The following is a 22,784-nucleotide window of genomic DNA, read 5'->3' on the forward strand; positions in this document are numbered from 1 at the left end:
AAAAAACAAATTTTGAAATTTGGAATCATGCATTATGGATCGCTTCATTCGTGAATTCATAAAAGAGAGATTTTCTCGCCGAAGAGGCGAGATTTTCTCGCACTTTCTCCCCGGGAAAACGAGAGGGAAAAGAAACTATGATTTACCCAATTTTTTTTAGAAAACAATCACTGTTTTTCCAAGTTAAAAAACGCAATTAAGCCCCGTGTTTGGCCTTTCTCTCTCTGCCTCAGGCGAAGAACCCAACTCCCTCACGGCTTCGCATCTGCTTCTCCATCTTCCAGGTATAAAAAAAATGAGAGTTCGTGTTTTTTTTGGGCATGTTCTCTGTTTCGCCGAATATTCTTTCGAGAGTATCCGAGTGGTGTTATGGAAGTCAAATGATTTTTGTTGTTTTTGCGCTTATTTTGTCTTTTTTTTCCCCTCTTACCCATTGACTGTCATATATGATCTCAGTACGAGTTCCATATTTAGCGATTAGTGTTGTCTAATCCAACAATTGGAGCTTAAATTTGTGTTAATGGAATATTTTTTTGTTAATTTGTCGTTTTTCCTGCTTTTTGTTCGTATGTGTCGGGTAAATTCTCTGTATGTTTCTCGTTTTTGTAATTTGGCATGCAAAGTTTCGTGTTTTATTTTCCTGAAATGGAATCCGAATTTCACATTGGGGTACGCTTGCTCTTGATTGGTGTTCCTAATCCCAGTGTTCAGTTGGACAATAATTCCTAATCTGAGTGTATTCTAGAATCAAAGGACTAATCTTTTCTTGATTCTTAAGCGTATGTTCTCTCGTATCAATGAACTAGTCTTGTTATCCATATCTTGTTTTGTCTTGTCTTAGACGTCGATGTCTGATAACGGCGTGAAGCATTTGACTTGAAGGACTCTTATATATGTATGGAAGGTGCTATTTTGTTAGCTGAGATTCTCTTGACTGCTTGAAGTGTCATGTCTGAAATTACTATGCCATGGACAACTTGCAGACTTCGTGGGAGGGCTTAGTGCTGAATCTTGAAGAGGGAAGAGAGGGGAACTACCTTTTGGTCTGGTGCGGCAATTTGGCTAGAACAAATGTGAAACTTTTTCAAAACGTAATGCTCAAACAGGCGCAAGACTTTCAGCTGCAGCAAATCAGTGGCTCGGGGTTCAGTGATCTAAGATCCTTGAACGATGAATCCCTAATGGGCATGAACCGGGTGCAAGGAAGTATACATCAAGGGGATGTTCTGCAAGATGCTTGCTCGATGAGTCCAAATCCTCCGCAGGTAGTTGTATCACTATATGATTCTTCTGTTGGCAGTGGAAAAAGCAGCATGAATTCATGGTCAGGACCATACCTGCAATCTGCTTATTTGACAACGAGTCATGTCGAGAAAGATCAGAAAACCATAACCTGGTTACAAGGATTCGATACTCCTTTTGTGAATACTTGCTCTCTGGATCCTAGTGTCATGCCAGAAGGGTTTCGGGAAAAGACTCCCTTCATGTCAAGTTCTGTTCTGGGCTCAAATGGAGACTCTTCATCACTACGGGATCAAGAAAATTTGTTGGGGATGCAACAAATGCCCAGAATATCTTCTCAGGGTAGTGTAGCACTGGACCCGCTAGAAGAGAAGATTTTGTACCATATGGATGATAATGTTCAGGATTCTTCTTTTGGCAGAAATAATAGTGAAATCAGTTCCAGTGGATTCAGCTTGAGCGCTCTTATGCAATGTGCACTAGCGGAAGAGACGGGTCCTCTAGATGGTAATGGTGACGATCAGATTCCCAGTGTTCATTCTTTTACTTCAAATCTAGAGAATGCATGTTCAAATGCATCTTGGATGAACCAGAGCTGTCTGGCGTCACTGTCTTCTGTTCATCCATTTCCTAATCTGCATGATTTCCCTCAACACGCACATCGGGCTAACAGATCTGATATTCCAGGAGAATCTGAGATGTCTGGTACGGGGCCGGGCTACATAATAAAAGGTCAGACTCATATACAAGAAACCTGCAATTCGTCTCCACCGTCTCGACCAAGTGCTCTTTCTACATATGGATTTTGTACGAATGCCCCTATCGAGCAAAATCAGTTGGTGGGTGAAGCCAATAAATTTCCTTTGTCATCCTCGATGGTACAGCAAAAACCTTCTGAGGTATATAATGCTCCACCAAATGCTTTGTCCGACCGGAATTCTTCATTCTATTTCTCAAAATCGTCCTTCAACATCCACCAAAAATCTGCAACTGTTGGACAGCAACAGCATAATGAATTCGAGATGGAGTATTTGAAGACTGATGATGACGGTCCCATTGGCGAGACTCGACCTAATGTAAGCAGCGTGCTTACTGGTCATTCGTACCAGTTTTCTGTTGGAAATTACGTGGAAAAAATAAGTTCTAATGCTTGGAATCCTGACATTGGACCGATTGATTCTGCTATGCAATGCGATGCTGTGAATCAAAATATGGTTGCTTTAAGACAAAAGAAGCGCAAAAGTACTACATTTTCCCAATCACCGTGGCATAATGTTGTCCTGCGAGGTTCAGACATGAGTCGGAGCATCAGGTTCTTTTCCTTACTTTCATAAATGTCAATACTTACCATATACTCTCATATTCTTTGATCCATATTGATGTTAGAACAGTCTTTCTTACAGTTTGTCAGAACAGAAGTGGGCATTTGCCACAAATAGGCTGTTGGAGAAGGTACCTACCTACCAAATTTATCATTTGCAGGAGCTTATTCTTTTTTACCTCCTCCTGTTCAAACAACAAACTAGAAAGCCGAGATGGAGAGAAAGAAAAACTTCTCAATGATAAAATCGGAACATTTGATTGTGGTGTGGTTACTCTCTCTAGGTTGAGGATGATAAGTTCGGCCCAAGTGAGGCGATTCCTCCCTCAAAAAGGAGGCTGATCTTATCAACACGGCTTATGCAACAATTGCTCCCTCCAGCACCATCTTTTACTCTCTTGGGAAATGCTGCTGTTTGCTATGAGAGCATAGTGTACTTTGTGGCAAGAGTAGCCCTTGGCGAGGCATGCGATCTTGCGTGCTATGGACTAAACATGCTTCAATCGCATTCAGACACGAGTGAAAAGTGAGTTCCATCCCGTTATGATTAGGATTCGAATTCTAATATTTTGTTAACCCGGTCTTTGTTTCTTCATATTTTAACATAAGGTAAACACAAGTTTTATAACTTAGCAGGGGATTTTATCTCGTTTGGCCTTGTGAAAGATTTGACCTTTGCCGTTCGTCCAGGATCTGTGACGAAATCATAACTTTGGGAAAGGCCGGTAATAAAGATCAACAATATGCTCAAACGGGCAAAGCGTTCATCGAGAAAACCCAGAAGCTCGAAAGTGACTTCCAAAGGTACGGACAAAGCGGTTGCCTCTTTGAAACATTTGAACAGCCCAGAATCTCTTGTTGTCTTTGAAGATCATGTTTCTTGTATGTACCTACCTTTATGCCAATGCTGGTTGGCTTGCATACATTTCATACCGGGGTAACGATATCCCAACTCTTGATCTTGATGCAGACTGGACAAGACCGCGTCAATCGTAGACATCATAGTAGAAATAAGAGAGATTCTCTGTGATGAACCATTTTGCCAGATTCCATAGCCGGATGTCGAAATCAGTTCCTCGGAGATACGTTACTGGACTACCAATGCCTAAGATACTACTACCCGAGGGAGTACATTGTCTTCCTCTATGACTGTCTTATCCATCCACCGGTTCCCCCTTGTTTTCCATCGGCGTCAGTTATTTTTTTCCCGGGATATCAGCACGGGATCCGGTATTCATAGTCCGGATGCTGAGAACGATGCCCCATCTAACCAGGAAATAGTGTTGTAGCTCGGAAGATAACCACGGAAGCGTAGAATAGAATAGTCGATCATCCTGTATAAAGCTTGTCACTTTTAGAAGTAGAATGTAGAAACAGATGATGCATATATAAGTGGTATTGCAGGTTACATTCTCAGGTCCCGTTTTTGCCGTCTCTCTCGTGGTTTTCTTCCTCCTTTTTTTCAGGGTCTCGGCCCTCGCGTCGCCCAACAGGAGAAATTCTTGCATACATGGTGAAATTGTTCATGTACTTGGTTCCGGTCGGATCATTTGAGACTTGAAGGTAATTGTTCATAAGTGTGATCATTTCAGGTTTTGATTCGATTCGGATTCGGTTCGATTATATTTGGTTTCAACTATTTCGGTTTTAAAAAAACTATAAACTTCGATTTGGTTTGATTTAAATTCAGTTTTTTTTAATCGATTCAGTTCAGTTCAGTTTCGATTTTTCCGGATTTAGAAAAATCATAACCGTTCAGTTTGTATGTCAGATTTGATCCGGTTATAGTTATATTTTTTTATTCGATTCGATTTCGATTTGGCGAGTAATAACGGTCACCCGACTACTAGACACTTTTAAAGTCAACCCCAAGATCCGTGAGCATATAAAAATCACGGTTGAAGGCCGACTTTCGAAATTAAGATAGCTTAATTACGGCGTGAGTACGGTATTATTGGTCGATCTCCCGATTCGGTTTACCTAAACCGGGTCGGGATGAAAGGAATCGAGGATCAATTAAAGGGGCATAAACCAATGAGCCATTTGACAAAGCATTTGATCTGGTCAATAGCCAAAATATAACAAGACCGTGAAAAGAAAACGAAATAAAGGAAACACGGGAAAGACTTTATGATAATGGTTAATATAGTTTGGGCCTGGGTCTTCGTTAAAGCCCACTTCAAGCCCATTTCGGATATGTATAAATCATTCAACCATTCACTTCGTTACAACTACATACATTGGTAACAAACCCACAACTAACCTGTAGAGCGTCCAACCTAATGGAATCGAATTTTAATTTCATTATTTTTTTTTATGTTGGTCTATTTGTAGGGGAAAATACAATTTGGGTTCGACCCGTAATTTTTTTTTTTCCAAATTTCAAATTAAGTATTTTACTTGTACATTTTTTTTATCACTAGTCTGCTGCGTGGCTTAAATTGGAGAAACAAATAGCTAACCTGATGTTAAATTTTTGTTTTCCAATATTATATTATATTATATTATATATATATATACACACATATGTTTTGATGGAACTTAATAGAAAAATGTAGACATCAATCTATAAATATGTTAGAGATTCGTGACCAAAATTAAAATGAAAAAGGTTGAATGATAAATAGGGGTGGGCGTTTCGGGAAACGGTTCGGGTTCGGGACGGGAATTGATCGGTTCGGTTCTTTCGGTTTTACAAAAATAGGTACCAATCGGTTTTTATATTGTATTCGGTTCGGTTCGGTTTCGGTATCGGTTCGGTTCGGTTCCGGGTTTTATTAAAAAAAAGATAGATTTCCTTTAAAAATATTCGGTTTTTCGGGATTTTTAAAGTTCGGTTCGGTTCGGTTTCGGAAAAATTCGGTTCTCTAAAAATGGTACCGTTCGGGAATTAAAAACGGTTTCGGGTCGGAAAAATACCGTTTTTTCGGTTCGGTTCGGTCCGGTTCCGAAGAACCGAACCGAAACGCCCAGCCCTAATGATAAATATAAATATAAATAAAAATTAATTTGTATTATAACAAACAAGTACTTTTGTGAAAAATATAAATAATAAAAAGACGGGTACTAGAAAAACTTTTATAACAAACAAGTACTTTTGTGAAAAATATAAATAATAAAAAGACGGGTACTAGAAAAACTTTTACTGTAAAAAAAGATATAATATATAATTGAAATTAAAAATAATATAAAAATCCTAAAAAAATTAAAAATTCAAGTGGCTGTCTATAATATGTTTAAATAAATAAATTGGTCCATACATAAAACGGTTGATCTTCCAAAAATTGAAACAAGATACATAAATTAAAAGAAAAATATAAAATAGCAAAGAGGGCACATGGTAGGGTTAGCATGGGGGGACTAACAAGTCACAATCACCAATGCCCATAAATTACACGCATATGATTATATGAATATGAATGCATCTAATATTCATATAGACACATGTATAGATATATACATACACATCACTATACAATATACATAACGTATATATGTATGTGACATCATCCACAAAAGACACGATACATACATATACACACACTCCTTTCCATATATATCACTTAGATATTTATTTCGTATTGCTTTTCTATGTCCCCATCTCAGCTTTATATATATTTTACTTCTTTGTAATTATTTTGTGTTTTTTTTTCAATTAAAAAAAAGGTATAAATTTCCATTGAATAATGACATGAAAAAAGCCATGGAATTGGACTAACTATTTGCATTATTTCAATATAGCGTATAAGATATGGAATATCGAGGTTATAACCAAAATTCATGTCGAAAGTGATATAAGATATAGCTTCAGTAGTCAGTGACAGATTCCAATAAAACAACGTTAAAATACGATATTAAAAAAGAATATATCACAGAGTATATTTAATGAGTGACGAAACTATTATATGTCTGTCCATCATTAGCTATCTCTTTCTTGATACAAATATATATATATGCTGCATGTACAATTATACACGCACGTATATATATAATGATCAGTTATTATATTTTTTATTTAATCAAACATTTCGAGACAATGAATTTGAGAAACGACGAAACGTTTTCATATACGTAAGAACAGTCGGTTCAAAATGCATTACATGAAAATAACACAAAGATGAGAAAAAATTAATAATAATATATAATAACATACATGGAAATTATAACACCACATTCGCGTGGTCATCATCAGATCCATAGATCTCGACCAGCTTCTGCAACGCCAAGACTTGCTTTCTCAACCTGATTATGTAATCCGCCGTCTCTCTGAACAGCTCCGCCGTCGCTCCTCCGTCGTCGACTACTACGTCCGCCGTCGCCCGAGGAAGAAGCCTCTTCAGCGCCCGGAGCTTTTCCGACAGCTTCCCTCCTCCGCCGCCGCAGCACGTGCCGAGATTCCTCTCACGTGACACATTTGCTCCTCTTCTGAACTTGTTGCTTCTTCTTCTTCTTCTTATCGTGGGTCTCGGTCTCTGAGTCTTTAGGGTTCTCATCGAGATCTCGAGAGAGTGAACGGGGGTTTCATGGTATACGTATATGTAAGGTTGGTGATATGGAATAGCCCTCGGGGTTGTAAGTTATTACGAGAGTACCACTGAAAGGCATCGGAGATATCTTGTTGTGATTCCATATATGAGGCTTCGTCACCCATTGGATGGCAAATATCAGCCAGGGACATTTATGGAAACATAAAATAATAGTTGGCCTTGGCCTTTCTCTCTGTGAATTTTCCAAAAAAATATATTTTGTTTTCAGATATGTACATATATATTTTTTTATAATACGGAAGTTGACTGGGCCCACGCTTGGATTTGAACTCAGTGTGGGACCATGTTTTGCATGTTCTCTCACTATTAGACCAGCCAAGTTTGGGTTATGTGCATATTATTTATTTGTATATTTCAGTCGTATGTATTACCAAATGATACGAGCCTCTCCAATAAAAAAACATTTCGTTTTGAAAAAATTATGGATATTATTAAAAGAAACATATATATATGTATATATGTATATCATAATTAAGTAAAGGTTTAAGGTTGTTGTGTTCGGAAACGTCTAAAAACGTGACCTTTGTAAAACAAAAAAAAAGACTACAACTCAAGTGTTTCTTATTAACAGCAAAAAAATTTAAACTCTTCATAAATATATACTTAAATATTTAGATTTCTCAACATCATTATTAACAAAAGGAAAAAGATTTTTCTAAATCGCATTTCTAAATGTTGGTTAGTAAAAGTTAAATTTTTTTCCGGTCAACGGTCAACCACATCGGGGGATATTGTTTATGGAAAATCCGAACTCATTTCAATAATAAAAAAGTATTCAATGATGTACTCCGAATGTACGGACACATTCAGAGAGCGAAACGTGGAGGGGTGAAATCGTAAATAAGTGGAAAAGAGAGACCCAAGTTGGTAGTATTCACTACAAATTAAATAAAGAAGGGGACAATATGTGATGGATTCGGAGATGCAAATTTTAGGAATTTCGTAAAGAATTTAAATATGTGAAAAAAAAACATGCCCAAGAATGAATGAAGTGAGATAGACAAGGAGGTTGATGCTGTCTGATTGTGGATTTTAAATATTAAATCTGATCAATATTGTCTGATATACTTTTTCACCCGAATTCGAGCATCAAATAAAATAGAGAACGTATAATTCAAATCACATGGCTGACTCTCGATTCCGAGATTAGTATAAGTTTCGATCCAAGATGTTCGGTTATAAAAATATATATATATATATTGTTTGATATACATTAGACAAATTTTTAGAACATTGATTTTTGTAGACAGATAATTTGCAAAGATATATATATATATATATCGTGCGTGTAAGAAGGAACTACAACAAGAAAAAGGGGTGTAATTTAAAAAACAAAAGTATAGCACAAACTATATTTAGTGGTAATTTTTGTAATTATTTGTACGAGCGAATTTTAAATTGTTTTATAGGACATTTTAAAAAAAAAATCAAGAACTTTATGATCCAAAGAAATGCAGGGTAATTTGGTAATCCAAACGGAAAGGGTAATTTGGTAATCCAAACGGAAAGGGTAATTTGGTAATCTAAATGGAAAGAAATGACGCAGGGGGGTGCATGTGAAGGTGACATGGTCCTCATTGGAGGAGCAGGGCCTTGTGAGTTGTGATACAAACTTTTTCTAAAGGAGACTAATATTTACAAAAATATTTTATTATTGATCATGAAATTCTCGTAATGATATGAAAAAATCGCTTTCAAATACCATAAAGAAATGGAGATTAATGGAATTGAACGAAAATTAGTATAAGATGGACGTTTTTATAATTGATTGTTAAATTTGTGTAAATAACCATATATATATATATATATATATATATACACACACATATATATATATATATGTTTAGAATATTAGATATAAATGGTGGAGGGATCTTGGTTTAGGGTCAGGGAACATGTTAAAGCCACATGGAAAAAGGAAAGTGTAAGGGAGAGACAGAGAAGCATCGTGAAACGCATAGCATGTTTCTGCACATTCCCTGCATGCATGCATGCTTTCTCCCCGCTCCCTCCACTATTTTTTCAAATTATTATTATATCACAAAAAACATATTTCCATTTTATAAAACAAAATTATTACATTTTTATATAAGAGAAACATATATAAAAAAGGGTCTTTTTTTTTATATTTCGATTTGCTTCACATGTTAATATATTGATTTCGCTGCCTTAATTAATGCCCTTGTTATTAACAACATGTGTGGCATTTATATATATAAAAAAAAAAAGATATATATATATATATATATATATATATATATATATATATATATATATAGATGTTGACGAAACATCTTTTCGTTGTATGAGTGTTCCTCATTCTCCATACAAAATAGAGAAGACAGCAAAACAAAAATCATATGTCCATTTAATATCCCTCTCTCTATTTTTGGGAGGTTTCTAAGTAAAAGCCAGCATCAGCTTGCTTTTTGTATGGTCACATGTATTATGTATATGATGATGATGCAATTAATCCATGTTTGTGTTCATGCCACATGCCATCTTCTTTCAACACTTCATGCTTACTATCATCATCATCATCATCATCATCATCATCATCATTATCATCATCACATTAGTGAGTTTGCCTCCAAGATTTTCACAAAATAATCACCTATCCTATATTCTTCTAGTTTAACCCCCTTTTTCGGATAAAAAGAAATAGATTTCAAATTGATTCTCTTTTTGTATGTGGAATCATCTCGGAAGAATTATGTATATTCCCCTAATTAGTTCTTTAATTTATGTTTTTTTGTTTGCTGTTGATGATGATTGGTTGGATTTGTGGGGTTATGGTGGGAGAGCATGTAGGGAATCCTGACATTGTAACATGGAGAGGCTGGTCACTCACCCAGACAACTGGACCCCCTCCCTCTTATAGGAGATCCTACAATTCTTATATATTTTATATTATTCATTATTCATTATTTTCCATTTTCATTTTTTCCTATAGTTTTTCCGTACGTCCATAAATTCCAATCTGCAATGCAATGGATTTTTATTTTGTTGAAAAAAAATGAAATGATAATTTTATTTAGGGGAAATCGCCATAAAAACCCTATATTCTTACCAGGTCAACGAAAAAACCCTATACTTTTTTGTTTACCAATTAAATCCTATACTTGGTATGATTAACCAATAAAACCCCAAACTTGTTAATAATTCACCGAAAACCCCCGCGTCTGCCACCTCAAATAAAAATGATGATGTGGCAATGACTTGGTTTCCAAGTTATGTACACATCATCAAAATTATGACACATCATCATTTCAAACAAAAATAAATTATATAATTTATTTAAATTAATTTATATACATATAAATTCATATATATATATATATATATATTAAATATTAAATTACTTATAACTAATAAAACACACGCACATATATATTTAATAGATACATTATATGTGTATGTGTTAGTTATAATTATTTTTATTGTAATATGTATATGTATTAGTTATAATATACATATATTTTATCAAAAAAAATATACATATATATTGTATTGTAGTTATGTGTGTAATATATTGTAGTTAAACATATAACATATACATATATAACTAATATACATATTACAATAAAAATAATTATAACTAACATATACACATATAATATATCTATTAAAAATAATATGTATATGTATATGTATTAGTTATACATGTAACATATATATATACAACTAATATGCATATTAAAAGAAAAGTAATTATAACTAATATATACACTATATATTAAAAAATAATATATATACAATATATATTAACAAATAATATGTATATATATATATTATTTTTAATGTAATTTATAATATATATATATATATATGTATGTTTTATTAGTTATAAGTAATTTTATATTTAATATATATATATATGAATTTATATGTATATAAATTAATTTAAATAAATAATGTAATTTATTTTTGTTTGAAATGATGATGTGTCATAATTTTGATGATGTGTACGTAACTTGGAAGCCAAGTCATTGCCAAATCATCATTTTTGTTTGAGTTGGCAGTCGCAGGGGGGTTTTCGGTGAATTATTAACAAGTTTGGGATTTTATTGATTAATCATACCAAGTATAAGGTTTAATTGGTAAGCAAAAAAGTACAGAGTTTTTTCGTTGACCTGGGAAAAGTACAGGGTTTTTATGGCGATATCCCCTATTATTTATTAATTAGTTTCATTACGGGCTGAAAACACAAAATAACCCAACTTATCAAGATAATCGTTCAAAATCTCTAACTATTAATAAATCCTGAATAAATCTTCGGTCGAAATTATCTTTTAAAATATATACATTTAAAATTTAAAGATTAGATGGAAACGAGATGTGGTCCTTTTTTGGGTAGTTTGTACTTAGCACTATGATTGATCCATTGAAAATTTGGTAATTGGGTATTGTATCAAGAGTTAAAAAATTTTGAATTTGAATATTGAATGAAAAGCATATAATTTATTTATTTATTTATTTATTTTAATGTTTTGTGAGACATTAATTTAGGCTCATAGCTTTTCCAAGTCTTTTTTGAGTAATTTTAATGTTATATATATACCCTTTCAAATTTTCTATAAAAAATATACAAGTGAAAACTATATTGTCTAAATGATTGCTGGAAATTACCAGAAAGTTTAATTCAACAATAAAGCAACGAATACCCCCCACATATATGCAAGTTATTTATTCACATGAGAGGCAAAACCATATAACAATTGCATTAAGCTTTATTATACATAACATTACCAAAAGTTGGTATACTTCAAGCAATCTCAAAAGCAGTTTACTCAGCTAAATAATATAACTATCAGGGTTCCCACTAAAAGCCCTCAGCATATATGTGTACACATTCACCATAGCTTCAATGGCAGCCATATCATACACTACATCTTCAGACAGTATCATAAAACATCTGAACCATACTTACATTAAGTGGCTTGGATGGAAACCTTCTCCAGGAGCAGCACCAGTTCAAACAGAGTCCCGCATGCTAAACCCTAAACCCTAACCCTTCGAATCGCAGAGGCAGGGAACCATGGAAGGAAGGAAGGTTCTCGGAAGTCAAGCGACGATCTCTCTGACGAGCCAATCGAGACAAGGGTATGCAAAGTAGAGGATGAGGAATGACGGGAGAGCCAACAAGAGAGTGATAAGAATGTACAGTGCCAAGATGGCTGCGCTTGTCGGTATGGCGTAAAGAACTATCAGAAGGAATATGATGACCAGTGGGAACTTAGCTGTCATATGAACAAATACCACCAGCGACTTCCTCAGCGAATTCTGTATACTCTCCAAGCGCATGTTGCTGTTGTTGTTCAGGGCATTTCGATGATCGATACCGGATTCTGATGGCTCATGCTGATTTGGAGATCCTCTGATACGGTTTCTATGCGGATCAGATAGGTTTATGTTGGGCGAATTCCCAGGGAAAGACCAGCTCCGATGAGAATCATCATCACCACCATCATGTGCAGAAGCGTTGGACTTGAGCCTCTCACCGTTCATCCTCTCAACCATCCAGAGCACAAAGTAATTCTTGCGAGGGAACTTGAGAGTTCCCTTAAAGACGAGGCGGAAGGACAAGAGGTTGCACCATGGGCATGAAATGAAGAGAGGAAGCTGAACCGGGAGAGTAGGAAACTTCACGACAGCCCACTGAAGCCCGAGAATGCAGTTTTTGCAAAGAGTGTGGCCACACCATAGTACGTAGGGAACGTTCTCAACTATGTTGAATGATTCCCAGCATATAGGACACTCGAGACCTTCTTCCTTGCTGGCAACAGAGGAGGCATCATCGTCATCATCACCCCGACATTCCACGGCTGGACGGACTGCTTTCCTCGTGTCATTTCTCAACCCGATGTTTCCCGTAAGATAGCTCGATGCCAGATTCCACATCCTGGTGTTGGGGATGGATAACATGACTTGCCTTCTCCAGCAAAACCAAGCCCAGACCCGTTCTGTTAATAGCTAAAAGCGATCTTTATAGGGCTCCCATGTCGGATATAAGTTCAGAAGAAGTTGACCCTTTTCATACTGCAACAATAACTCATACGAAACCAAATGAATCGAAAGGCTTTTTAGTGTATTGACCTGAGACCACAGCTAGGAAGGAATCTCAGACAATATGAATACCAGAAAGTATGATTTCATTTCAAAGCAATGTAATTACAATCCACAACAACACAGTGCTGCCCTGTAAATGGTGAATCATGACAACAGTGGCAATCGGACAAAACATAAAACCCAACATTCACACAAGTAACAAGCTAAAACAGATTTGAACTTTATAGCTTTCAGGTTACTGCACTCATTGAACAAAAAGGTTTGCTCTCAAGCCATTTTCTTCCATCTCAGATCTGACATCCCCACAAGTTTTACTAGTTGTTTGATAGGAACTTGACATCTATATGAACACCCTATGAAACGAATGCTCGAGTCCAATGAATCTAAAGCTCAACATCCATTAAAACTTTCAATGGCTTAACTCCTATCTATCAGATCCCAAACTCGATCGTTTCTGGGATCACAGCCATGAAGATGACTCACTTTACCAGTGACCTAAAACCTAAGTACAAAAGAGAGAAATCTAGCTTCTCACAACTATCGTCAAAGAAAAATATCGAAAATCGAGGCAATGAAACTATGCGGAAACACCCAAAACGCGAAACTGTTCGATTCCATGAAAATCTGGAAAAAAGAAACCCAATTAAGCGAGGGAAGGAGGAAACCCTAAATCAAGATCAGTGATCAGATCGATCAAAATGGAAGCAACTAAGAGATGGATATAAATCGAGTTAAACCGCGAACCCAGACCCTGAATTATAGGACAAATCGGTCGAAGAATCAAAAAGAAAAATTCTAGACAGAACGGAATATCAAATTTAAAGAAAGTCGTACAGACAAGATCATACCGATTCTGATTCAGTTGATTCTGTACCGACACACCAGAAGACGTCTCTCTCTGTCCTGAGAATCGCAGTGTTAGATTCGTATCGCATGTGGGAGACGACGATGCTCGATATTTATTTTCCTCCAAAATCCGTTGAAGATTTTCTTGGTAATAAAAGAAGAAATTTAATATTTAAACTTCCAATTCTTCACCTTTACAATTATTAATACAACCATAAAATTCTAAAACTTGGCAAAATTCCCCTCACATAAATTAAAAAAAAAACGTTATAACCAAATAATAAAAGATTTTAAAATGTGTTACGAATTTTCCGAAACTTTTAAAATATAAATATTTCAATTATTTTTTTATAAATATACAAAGGACTATTAGATTGCGCGAAACAAACAGTTTCATCTTCTTCCCATTGTCAGTCATGAAGCTTCTTCTTCGAAACCACATCAAACGTTAAGCCGTTCTGTTCGAGCCGTTGCTGGAGATCGGTCGGACCAAAGACGATGCCCGGAGTGTAAACTCCTCCTTTCACTAAGCTTTCTCGTTGGCTTAACACGATCAGTCCACATTGAACCAGTATTATCGGCGTGGTTATGTACCCGATCTCGGGCCCCATCATCCTCGTTACGATCTCCATGTCGGGTTTCGTCTCCCCTTCGGAAACAAGATTCTCATCGCTATAGCCATGGCCCACGAACCACATCTTAAACCTAGTTCTCTCCACTTCTTCCTCGCTCGGACCCTTTTTCCGGAACCATCCGAGGCTGAAAACCGACGGGAATTTCAGGAGGAGCCATCTCCCGAGGGAGAATTTTCCGAGTAGTGCGAGGGATAACCCCAGGGTGATGTACCGGAATATTCCAAAGACAGATCGAGACGTTGTCTTTAACACGAAATGAGCAGGCCTGATGGCTGACCAGAACGCGCCCGGTTTTGAATCTGATCAGGACTCTCGTTTAGCCCGGGAAGTCCAGTCGGGTTCTCTGTCAGAGTTGTGAGGGTTCTGTGAATGACCATTGCATCTGCAGAAGGTAGCGTCACCGCCCAAAGACCAATCTCCTTCTGGTTTTCTATCACCGACCCTTTAGCTGGAGGAGGACCGACAATCTGCAAATACATTCATATGATATGATATGGGGAAGATGATGATGATCCAAGATGAAAACTTTACCACTGGCATTGGCCTTCTAGGTCTTGAACGTCGAAGTTCTTGTAGCTTTGCTATGTTGGCTACACTTAAGACAGCAGATTCGTAAGTCCCGAAATTTCCGGCGATCCTTTTGTCGGATTCCAACCTGAGATATGCTTCGATCCGGTTAGGAACAGAAGGGGGCTCCCACTGTTTGGAATTGAAGAGAAACCCTAATTCTGCAGGCACTGAATCGAACCCACATGCAGAAACGATCAAGGAGCCGGTCTCTTTGGCTGTTTCATGGAACTTTGCCTCCATTGTCTCCATGAACTCAGATTCACCACTTATGTCCAAGTAATCACACCTAGCAAGTGTAAAAACCACACCAGCAAATGATGAAACTAAAATGAGATTAGATTTGTCAATTATCAGAAATAATCGAGCCAGTGGTGTATTAAATCTATCTTATAATGCCCACAAGAATCATAACCTAGAAGATCAGAGTGTGTAATTTTTCATAGAATGAATGTTCTTCCGCCACCAATTTCTGAGGTTTGAATTCATCTTCTTGCTAAGGATATTTAGAACCTTATGAGTTAAAACATAAATTTTAAATATCAAATCTGCCTAATATTATCTGAATATCCTAAACCACAAAACCCAATAATAACTGAAATGTGGGAGTCAAACATTCACCATTTATTTCATTTTAAAGTTAGAAATTCTAGTCAAACTCATTATCAATCTCATGATTAAAACCCCAGAAAACTCAGACTTGCCCACTGCAACAAAACTCCTTGAGTTCAAAGTCACTTGTTTTAGTCAAATGATTCATCCCACCGTCGAAAATTTTCGATTTTTCAACTTACCCAGTTCGCATCCAATCGCAAATCACCCGGAGGACCCAAAAACAGAACAAGAAATAAAAACAGAGTACCCAGATTCGGCGCAGGCGGCGACGACGGGCTCGCCATGGAGGCGGAAGGGTCCCACACAGTCGAGGATGAGCTTTGTTTGACGACAGAGACGGCGGAGGGATTCCGGGTCGGAGGTGTCGGCGGTTAAGATGGCGACGGAGGGAGGTGGGTTCGGGCGAGAGGCCCATTCGAGGGATCGGGTCAACCGGGCCGGGTTTCGACCCGCCAAAGCCAGGCTCTTCAGGGGAGACGACGGCTCGTCGAGGAACTTGAGGGCTTCTCGCACGACGTACTTGCCGGTGAAGCCAGATGCCCCGAGGATGACTATGTCGTGAACCGGGTCGGGTTTCTGGGTCGGGTCCATTTCGGATTCGGGTTTAGGTTCTGCCCTTCAGAATCGGAGATGGAGAAGTTTTTTTTTTGGGTTTGCCGTGTTGTTAGTTTAGGACTCCTAGGTTTTGGTTCTCTTAATTAGGACTCCTAGGTTTTTACGCTTAAATTCCATTTGATTCGATTCTATTTTGCTTATGATTATATTTAATTCTCTTAATTACAACTATTGGGTTTTATATTAAAATCGATCTATTTTGGTTAGGATTATATTTGGTTCTCTTAATTCGAACTATTAAATTTTATATTAAATTCGATTTTATTCTATAAAAATATTCATAAGACCTTTTTCGGTTATTTTTTTATACTCTACAATCGGTTAAAAAAAATATAACAGGGATACCACCTTTATTAGATTTCCTTGGTAATCAAATAAACCACCTAATTAAAACGTATATTTGATCCAGTTGATGGAACAAAATATTATTCAATCTCGTCATGAAATGCCCTAAAGTTCCAATACGCAAAAGCCCACATGACAAAATGGGCCTTAGATCATAGAGTCCGTTTGAGGCCCAATAAGCCCAATAACTTCATCCCAAAGCCTGCAAGTGTTGACTTCATGACCAAAACCAATAGCACTCGCACTACAAGCCGCAACAGTCCAATACCCACTCAAGATCTCTTCATCCAACTGCTCTTTTTCCCACAGGCAGTAGCCATCAAAGAACCTGAACTCGTTTCTTCCCAAATTCCTCTTCACCATCTCTGCAACCAATCCGATGTTCTCTATCGTCCCACAGTACAATCCCTTCATCACTTCCCTGAACTTCCCGCTTTTCCCGACCTCGTTTTCTTCTCTACCGTCGCCTTTCGGCCTCACCAGAAACATACCTCCTTCCAATGGTCCTCCGAAGAAGAGTCCTTTATCTGAAAACGTTCCTCTTACGTCTAGGACCATTGATTTCATCTCCTTGATTGACATTAGAGACGATGGACGGTTGAGGATGATCCCTGTAGGGCCCGATGGGCCGACGGATAGGAGGAGGATCACCGTTCTTTCGAACATGTGAATGCCGTCTAGCTTCTCTGTGGCGATGAGGAGGCAACCTGTCTCGGGCTCGTGGATCTTGTGTGCCCATTTGTTGCCGTTTGGGGCTGGTGATGATGGAGAAGGGTCCATCGTCATGGTTTGTTCTCCGGCCACGAGCCTTGCTCTGATTTCTCTCCAGTCAGCAGCATCTGCTGCTGAATTGTTGTTCTTGTAGGGATCGTTATCATCATCTACTGGCTTCCATGAATCCGAATGACAGCCTAGTCAAGTAATTTGTTCATCAGGGTGTATGCAAAATCTATTCGAGGAAACAATAAAATTTTATTCTTTTCCGAACGATCTTGCGAAAATGGAACCAGAATGAACAAATCCATTGTTTTGTTTCAAAGACGAGCAAATTTCCAGTTTGTTTGAAGTTTGAACAACTGAATCCATAAATGTAATATAGATTTCCGACAGAATATAAAAGTCACTGTGAAAGAGATGTACTTACAATACATAGAGAGCGGAGAAGCAACATCCCTGGTCGAAAACTGGCCAGAGTTTCTCTTGGAAGAAGAAAAGAATCTGGCTTTGATGAACAGCGGCACGAGCTCTTTGGTTCCAGAGATTGATCTTGAAGTAAACAAACAAGCTTCCATGTCACTTCCCTTCCCTCACAAATTCAGTTCAGTTCCAATGCAAAGCCACACACAGCAAAAACACGTACGTATACAAAGAGAATGGACAAATATGAACCACAAGCTGAATGTTCTATGTTTTTGGATAATTGGATAAGGGGAATATATTTTATCTTTTTGTGGATGATGTGTCACAGTCTGTCATTATTGGTTTTGGTAGTTCTATATGTAATGTAAGGTCACTGGAATTTGTAAAGAGTAATTGGGATCATTCTTAGAAAAAAGATAAGTCTTTAGAAGAACTAAGATGCAATCAACTCAATGTAATAGAATTTGTTGTGTTCCAAATCATCTACTACCACACAAACTATGGTGGAAGGCGACAAAGGGAAGGGGAAAAAAAGGGCATTCTCTTTGTGGTCCTCTCCTTTCTCCCTTAGTTTATCACTATTTCCTGGCTTTCACACAAAATGATTAGAAAAAAAAGAGAGATGAAGAACAAAGATTTAAGTGGTTACCTAGTTAGATGATCCTCTCTCATTCTTGATGGAACTGCCACTTTGATGCTTGATCATGGAACCTGGTCCGCGACAAAGAAGCAATTCAAAACCTTTAGCTTCTGTATGGTCAGCCTTCAACTCCTATATGACGAAGATAGAGAAAACTGAAGAACAAGAATAATCCTGTATTAGCTAATTATACAGTCTGTACATCAGAGAACTCATGCAAGTTTGTAATACATATGTAGATAAACAACAGTTCAGACCATCCTTTCAATATGAATAAGTATTTCAACTAATGCACCTATATGGTAACAGATTTCGGATCCAGGAAGACTTGTATGTAGAATGGCAGAAACCACACCAGGCGAAATTCTTGCCACGCAAGCTCTAACTAATCGGATCATCCAACAGCAATCATCTCGTTGATTTCCGGCGAAAAAACTTTTTGTGAGTGATCAACTTTCCGGAGATCTTCAACTAGCCTACGAACCATCTGATATATTTGATCGGATTTCGGGTGTGATTTGTCAAACACGGTAAATTCATGTACCCCATCACCGAGTTCAATCGAACTAGCCCCTGATGTTTTTTCTACGCCAATACTCTTCATCTTTGCCCTTATATTAGCAACTCCATCCCAATCCTCCGCTGCTGCAAGAATATTTGACAGCATTGAGTAGTTTCCAGGATCGGAAGGATCTAACCTAACCAAATGATCTAATAGCTCCTTGGCAATATCCGTAGCGTTATGTATCCGACACGCTGCAAGAAGAGCACCCCAAATAACAACATTTGGCTCCATGGGCATTGTCTGGATAACCTTAATAGCTTCCTTTAGTCTACCACCTCGGCTCAAAAGGTCAACAAGACAACCATAGTGTTCGACTTGTGGAACAAGCCTATACTCTTTCTCCATAGAGTAGAAGTAATTGATACCCTCATCGATGAGACCCGTGTGAGTGCAAGCACACAAAACAGCAACAAAAGTGAACTTATCAGGGCGAATCCCTTCTCTTAGCATCCCAGAGAAAAGCTCAAGAGCTTCCTTGCCATGGCCGTGCACACCCATGCCTTGAATCATGGCATTCCAAGAGACGAGGTCCTTCTTAGGCATCTTGTTAAACAAGTCAAATGCTTTTTCGAGGCTTCCACATTTTGCATACATATCAGTTAATGCATTTAACACATAAGTGTCAGAACTGAGCTTAGACCCTTTAATTATGGAGTGAACTCTCATCCCTAAACTGAGCAAACCAGACTCAGCACAAGCAGACAAGATACTAATCGCTGCTGCAGCATCAAATTTCAGACCAGTAGCCATCATTTGATCAACCAATCCATTGGCATCCTTCACAAGCCCCTTTTCCGCATACCCGGCTACAATTATGGTCCAGGTGACTAAATTTTTAACCGGCATCTTATCAAACAGAAATCGAGCCATTTCCATGTCTCCGGCTTTGCTATAACCCATAACCATGGTCGACCAAGACACCGTGTTTCTCTCAGGCATTTGCTCGAACAGTTCGAACGCTCTACTCATGTCTTTGCACTTCGCATAGCCATCTAACATTGTATTCCAACTAATCAAATCTCTGTGAGGCATTTTGTCGAACAACTGGAGAGCTATCTCCATTTCTCCGGCTTTTACCAATCCACCAAGCATGGAGTTCCAAGTCACGGTATCCCTCTCTTCCATCGTCAAGAACAACTTCATCGCAGCTTTAACACCCAAAGCACCACATTTTGAATAACAATCGATAAGGGCATTCGGAACAAATATATCGGACAAAAGCCCCAATTTTTCGATGTGATTATGAATCAGTCTCACCACGGGCAACCATGGTTGACCTGAACACGCCTTCAACAGAAATGGGTAAGTGAAATTATCGGCGAAGACACCATTTTTCTGCATTTCGGAGAAAACAGCGAAAGCTTGGTGCGGTTGCGAGTTCTGCACATGAGCCCGAATCAAAGTATTGCAGAGATGAGCATTGGGCTCGTCAACATGATTGAAAACCCTAACAGACAAAGCCATTTGTCGGCAGAGGGAAAGATGTTTTTGGATAATTGGATAAGGGGAATATATTTTATCTTTTTGTGGATGATGTGTCACAGTCTGTCATTATTGGTTTTGGTAGTTCTATATGGAAAGAGCGGAGATGAGCTTAGGAGCGATGTATAGATCTCCATGGAGATTCCTCCGAATGATCTGCGCGTGAAGCTGCTTCACCTGGCTAAAATCGGAGCATTTGTGGAGATCCTGAAGCTTTTCCTCGAAGACTCTCCGGGTCGATACCCACGAAGGCGCTCGAACCGGTAGTGACGTCATCAACGGCGACATAGAGGGTGCAGTGGGCCGTATTTTGAGTTTCGCTTCGTGGATAGAAGGAAGTTTATCAACGGTTTTTAACCCAAAAAAAAAAGTTTATCAACTGCATTCCACAGTTACATACACAACTGTATATATATATATATATACACATACATACACGCGTGTACCAGTGAATTTTTTTTAGGAAATAAAGTAAGAACGCATTAAAATCTGGATTTATAGATATTCAAGTATCAAAATTCAATCGATCCCAAACGATGTTAAATTGAACGACATCTAACATAAGAAGTCAATATCTAATGCGCATATCATGTTTAAAAATCAAACTAGCAAATCATATAATATAAAATAGGGTAAAAACCCTAAAAAACCTACAACTTACAAAATATATACAAATAAACATTCAACTTGAAAAACTGTCGATCAATCCCTGAACTTGTAACTTGTCACTGAATAAAATCTCGAACTTGCAAATTATTGCTCTATTAAAACTTTGACCGGCTTGACCACAAATTCAGACGACCGGAAATTCAAGTCGGTTTGACCACAATTTCAGACGATCGGAAATCCACGTATTAACGGATTGCTGATGTCACCTCGTACATGTTATCAATTTTAATTTAAAAAATGACATCAATAATCAGTCAATACGTAGATTTCCGATCGTTTGAAATTATGGTCAAACCGGTCAAAGGTTTATTAGAGCAATAATTTGCAAGTTTGAAGTTTTATTAAATGACAAGTTACAAGTTCGGGGATTGATTGACAATTTTTCAAGTTGAAAGTTTATTTATATATATTTTTGCAAGTTGGAGGTTTTTTAGGAGTTTTACCCTACAAAATATATTTCTTAACCAACCGGACAAAGTCATTCTCAATATCTTGTTTCGATGTAAATAGTGTGAATGAATATAATATCTGGACCAAAATAATTCATATACAAAATCGGTTCTAAGTTATACGTAGTCGCAGCCCAGAAGCATATGATTATTAAAAAAAATGTTTCCTATAGGAACATTATATAGTATAAAATATATTTGTTTTCGTCGTACTCTTTGAATATACACTGCTTTTTAGGGTTCTGGATTGGGACGAATGAATTTGTTTTCTTTTATAGCGGTTCATAAAGATATATAGTTTGATGATTGCAATTTTGTGGGTCCAAACTAGCAAATGATATATATGTAAATTGTTCCTTATGATATAACATACATATTTTACCGGTTCGGTTTGATGATTCCGGTTCGCAAAACTTTTGGAAAGAAATGCAATTCATCATATTCGAGGAGCCGTTAAACAATCACAGCTTGAAACCAGTAAACCGGGAATCAACCGGAAATATTGTTGTGATAACCAAGCCGGTTGTAATCCAAAGTTTTCTTAAGCGAGCGGACCGGTTCGCCGTCTAAGCTTTTATTGTATTAGAAATAGAATTGCAATTTGTAATCAATGCACAAATTTGTTAATCATTTTTTCCCCATTGAAAAAAAAATGATGTTTCTTATAAATAATCTAATAGTTTTATTTTTTCCCGATAAATTGTATAATTTTTGCAAATAATTCTTTTTTTGAACCTTTACCTATATACCCTACCAAATTTATTAAGAATATCCTCTTTTCCTTTTTTTTTTTAATCTCTCCATCGTCCAATTCCCTATCTCATTTATTTCAAAATCCGAATACTAAAAAAATGATTTTTTACAAAAATAAATATTTTAGAGATATTGAGAAATATACAACGAAATTTTGTAATCAAAGTATATTAGAAACAGAACCGACGAACATGTGCAAAGATTGTGTTTGTTCAAATATTTATTTGGATGAGTAATATATTCCAGATGAGCAAATGCATAACAAGTTTTATCATTCTCATATT

At 37.2% G+C, this 22,784-nt stretch overlaps 5 protein-coding genes and 1 pseudogene across 10 annotated transcripts; 1 reads left to right on the forward strand and 5 right to left on the reverse strand.

Annotated features, from left to right (window-relative positions):
• The first annotated feature begins 4 nt into the window (after window positions 1–4).
• LOC104822878 lies at window positions 5–3,979 on the forward strand (annotated as a pseudogene).
• A 2,744-nt stretch (window positions 3,980–6,723) lies between these two features.
• On the reverse strand, window positions 6,724–7,056 carry LOC109116393. The gene has a single exon (XM_019201739.1). It carries the CDS (start codon window positions 7,054–7,056, stop codon window positions 6,724–6,726), a length of 333 nt encoding a protein of 110 aa, XP_019057284.1.
• A 4,751-nt stretch (window positions 7,057–11,807) lies between these two features.
• Window positions 11,808–14,167, reverse strand: LOC104822946. Of its 2 annotated transcripts, none has more exons than XM_010554323.2 (2): window positions 14,028–14,167; window positions 11,808–13,073 (listed from the first exon to the last, which is right to left on the reverse strand). In XM_010554323.2, exon 2 carries the CDS (start codon window positions 13,033–13,035, stop codon window positions 12,175–12,177), a length of 861 nt encoding a protein of 286 aa, XP_010552625.1. In that variant the 5' UTR covers window positions 13,036–13,073; window positions 14,028–14,167; the 3' UTR covers window positions 11,808–12,174. The 2 variants fall into 2 exon arrangements, with proteins under 2 accessions (XP_010552625.1, XP_010552616.1); XM_010554314.2 differs by having other exon boundaries at window positions 11,808–13,149; window positions 14,028–14,166.
• A 144-nt stretch (window positions 14,168–14,311) lies between these two features.
• On the reverse strand, window positions 14,312–16,519 carry LOC104822958 (probable mitochondrial saccharopine dehydrogenase-like oxidoreductase At5g39410). Its single transcript, XM_010554335.1, is given in 4 exon segments — window positions 14,312–14,947; window positions 14,950–15,127; window positions 15,192–15,516; window positions 16,090–16,519. Coding segments are annotated over 4 exon segments (1,359 nt in total). The 5' UTR covers window positions 16,434–16,519; the 3' UTR covers window positions 14,312–14,435.
• Window positions 16,520–16,784: 265 nt separating this feature from the next.
• LOC104822985 (UPF0301 protein MXAN_2022-like) lies at window positions 16,785–18,970 on the reverse strand. Of its 3 annotated transcripts, none has more exons than XM_010554393.1 (4): window positions 18,878–18,970; window positions 18,592–18,653; window positions 17,947–18,068; window positions 16,785–17,713 (listed from the first exon to the last, which is right to left on the reverse strand). In XM_010554393.1, the coding sequence occupies exons 2-4, from the start codon at window positions 18,612–18,614 to the stop codon at window positions 16,950–16,952; spliced, it is 909 nt and encodes a 302-aa protein (XP_010552695.1). In that variant the 5' UTR covers window positions 18,615–18,653; window positions 18,878–18,970; the 3' UTR covers window positions 16,785–16,949. The 3 variants fall into 3 exon arrangements, with proteins under 3 accessions (XP_010552695.1, XP_010552704.1, XP_019059061.1); XM_010554402.2 differs by having other exon boundaries at window positions 18,938–18,954; XM_019203516.1 differs by lacking the exons at window positions 18,592–18,653; window positions 18,878–18,970 and having other exon boundaries at window positions 17,947–18,114.
• On the reverse strand, window positions 18,633–20,927 carry LOC104822968 (pentatricopeptide repeat-containing protein At3g29230). Of its 3 annotated transcripts, none has more exons than XM_010554346.1 (2): window positions 18,938–20,624; window positions 18,633–18,737 (listed from the first exon to the last, which is right to left on the reverse strand). In XM_010554346.1, the coding sequence occupies exon 1, from the start codon at window positions 20,609–20,611 to the stop codon at window positions 18,977–18,979; it is 1,635 nt and encodes a 544-aa protein (XP_010552648.1). In that variant the 5' UTR covers window positions 20,612–20,624; the 3' UTR covers window positions 18,633–18,737; window positions 18,938–18,976. The 3 variants fall into 3 exon arrangements, with proteins under 3 accessions (XP_010552648.1, XP_010552657.1, XP_010552666.1); XM_010554355.1 differs by having other exon boundaries at window positions 18,639–18,714; XM_010554364.1 differs by lacking the exon at window positions 18,633–18,737 and adding an exon at window positions 20,730–20,927 and having other exon boundaries at window positions 18,739–20,630.
• Window positions 20,928–22,784: the final 1,857 nt, after the last annotated feature.

The sequence above is a fragment of the Tarenaya hassleriana genome, unplaced genomic scaffold (assembly GCF_000463585.1).
Source record: "Tarenaya hassleriana unplaced genomic scaffold, ASM46358v1 Cleome1, whole genome shotgun sequence".
In the NCBI taxonomy this organism is placed as follows: Eukaryota; Viridiplantae; Streptophyta; class Magnoliopsida; order Brassicales; family Cleomaceae; genus Tarenaya; species Tarenaya hassleriana.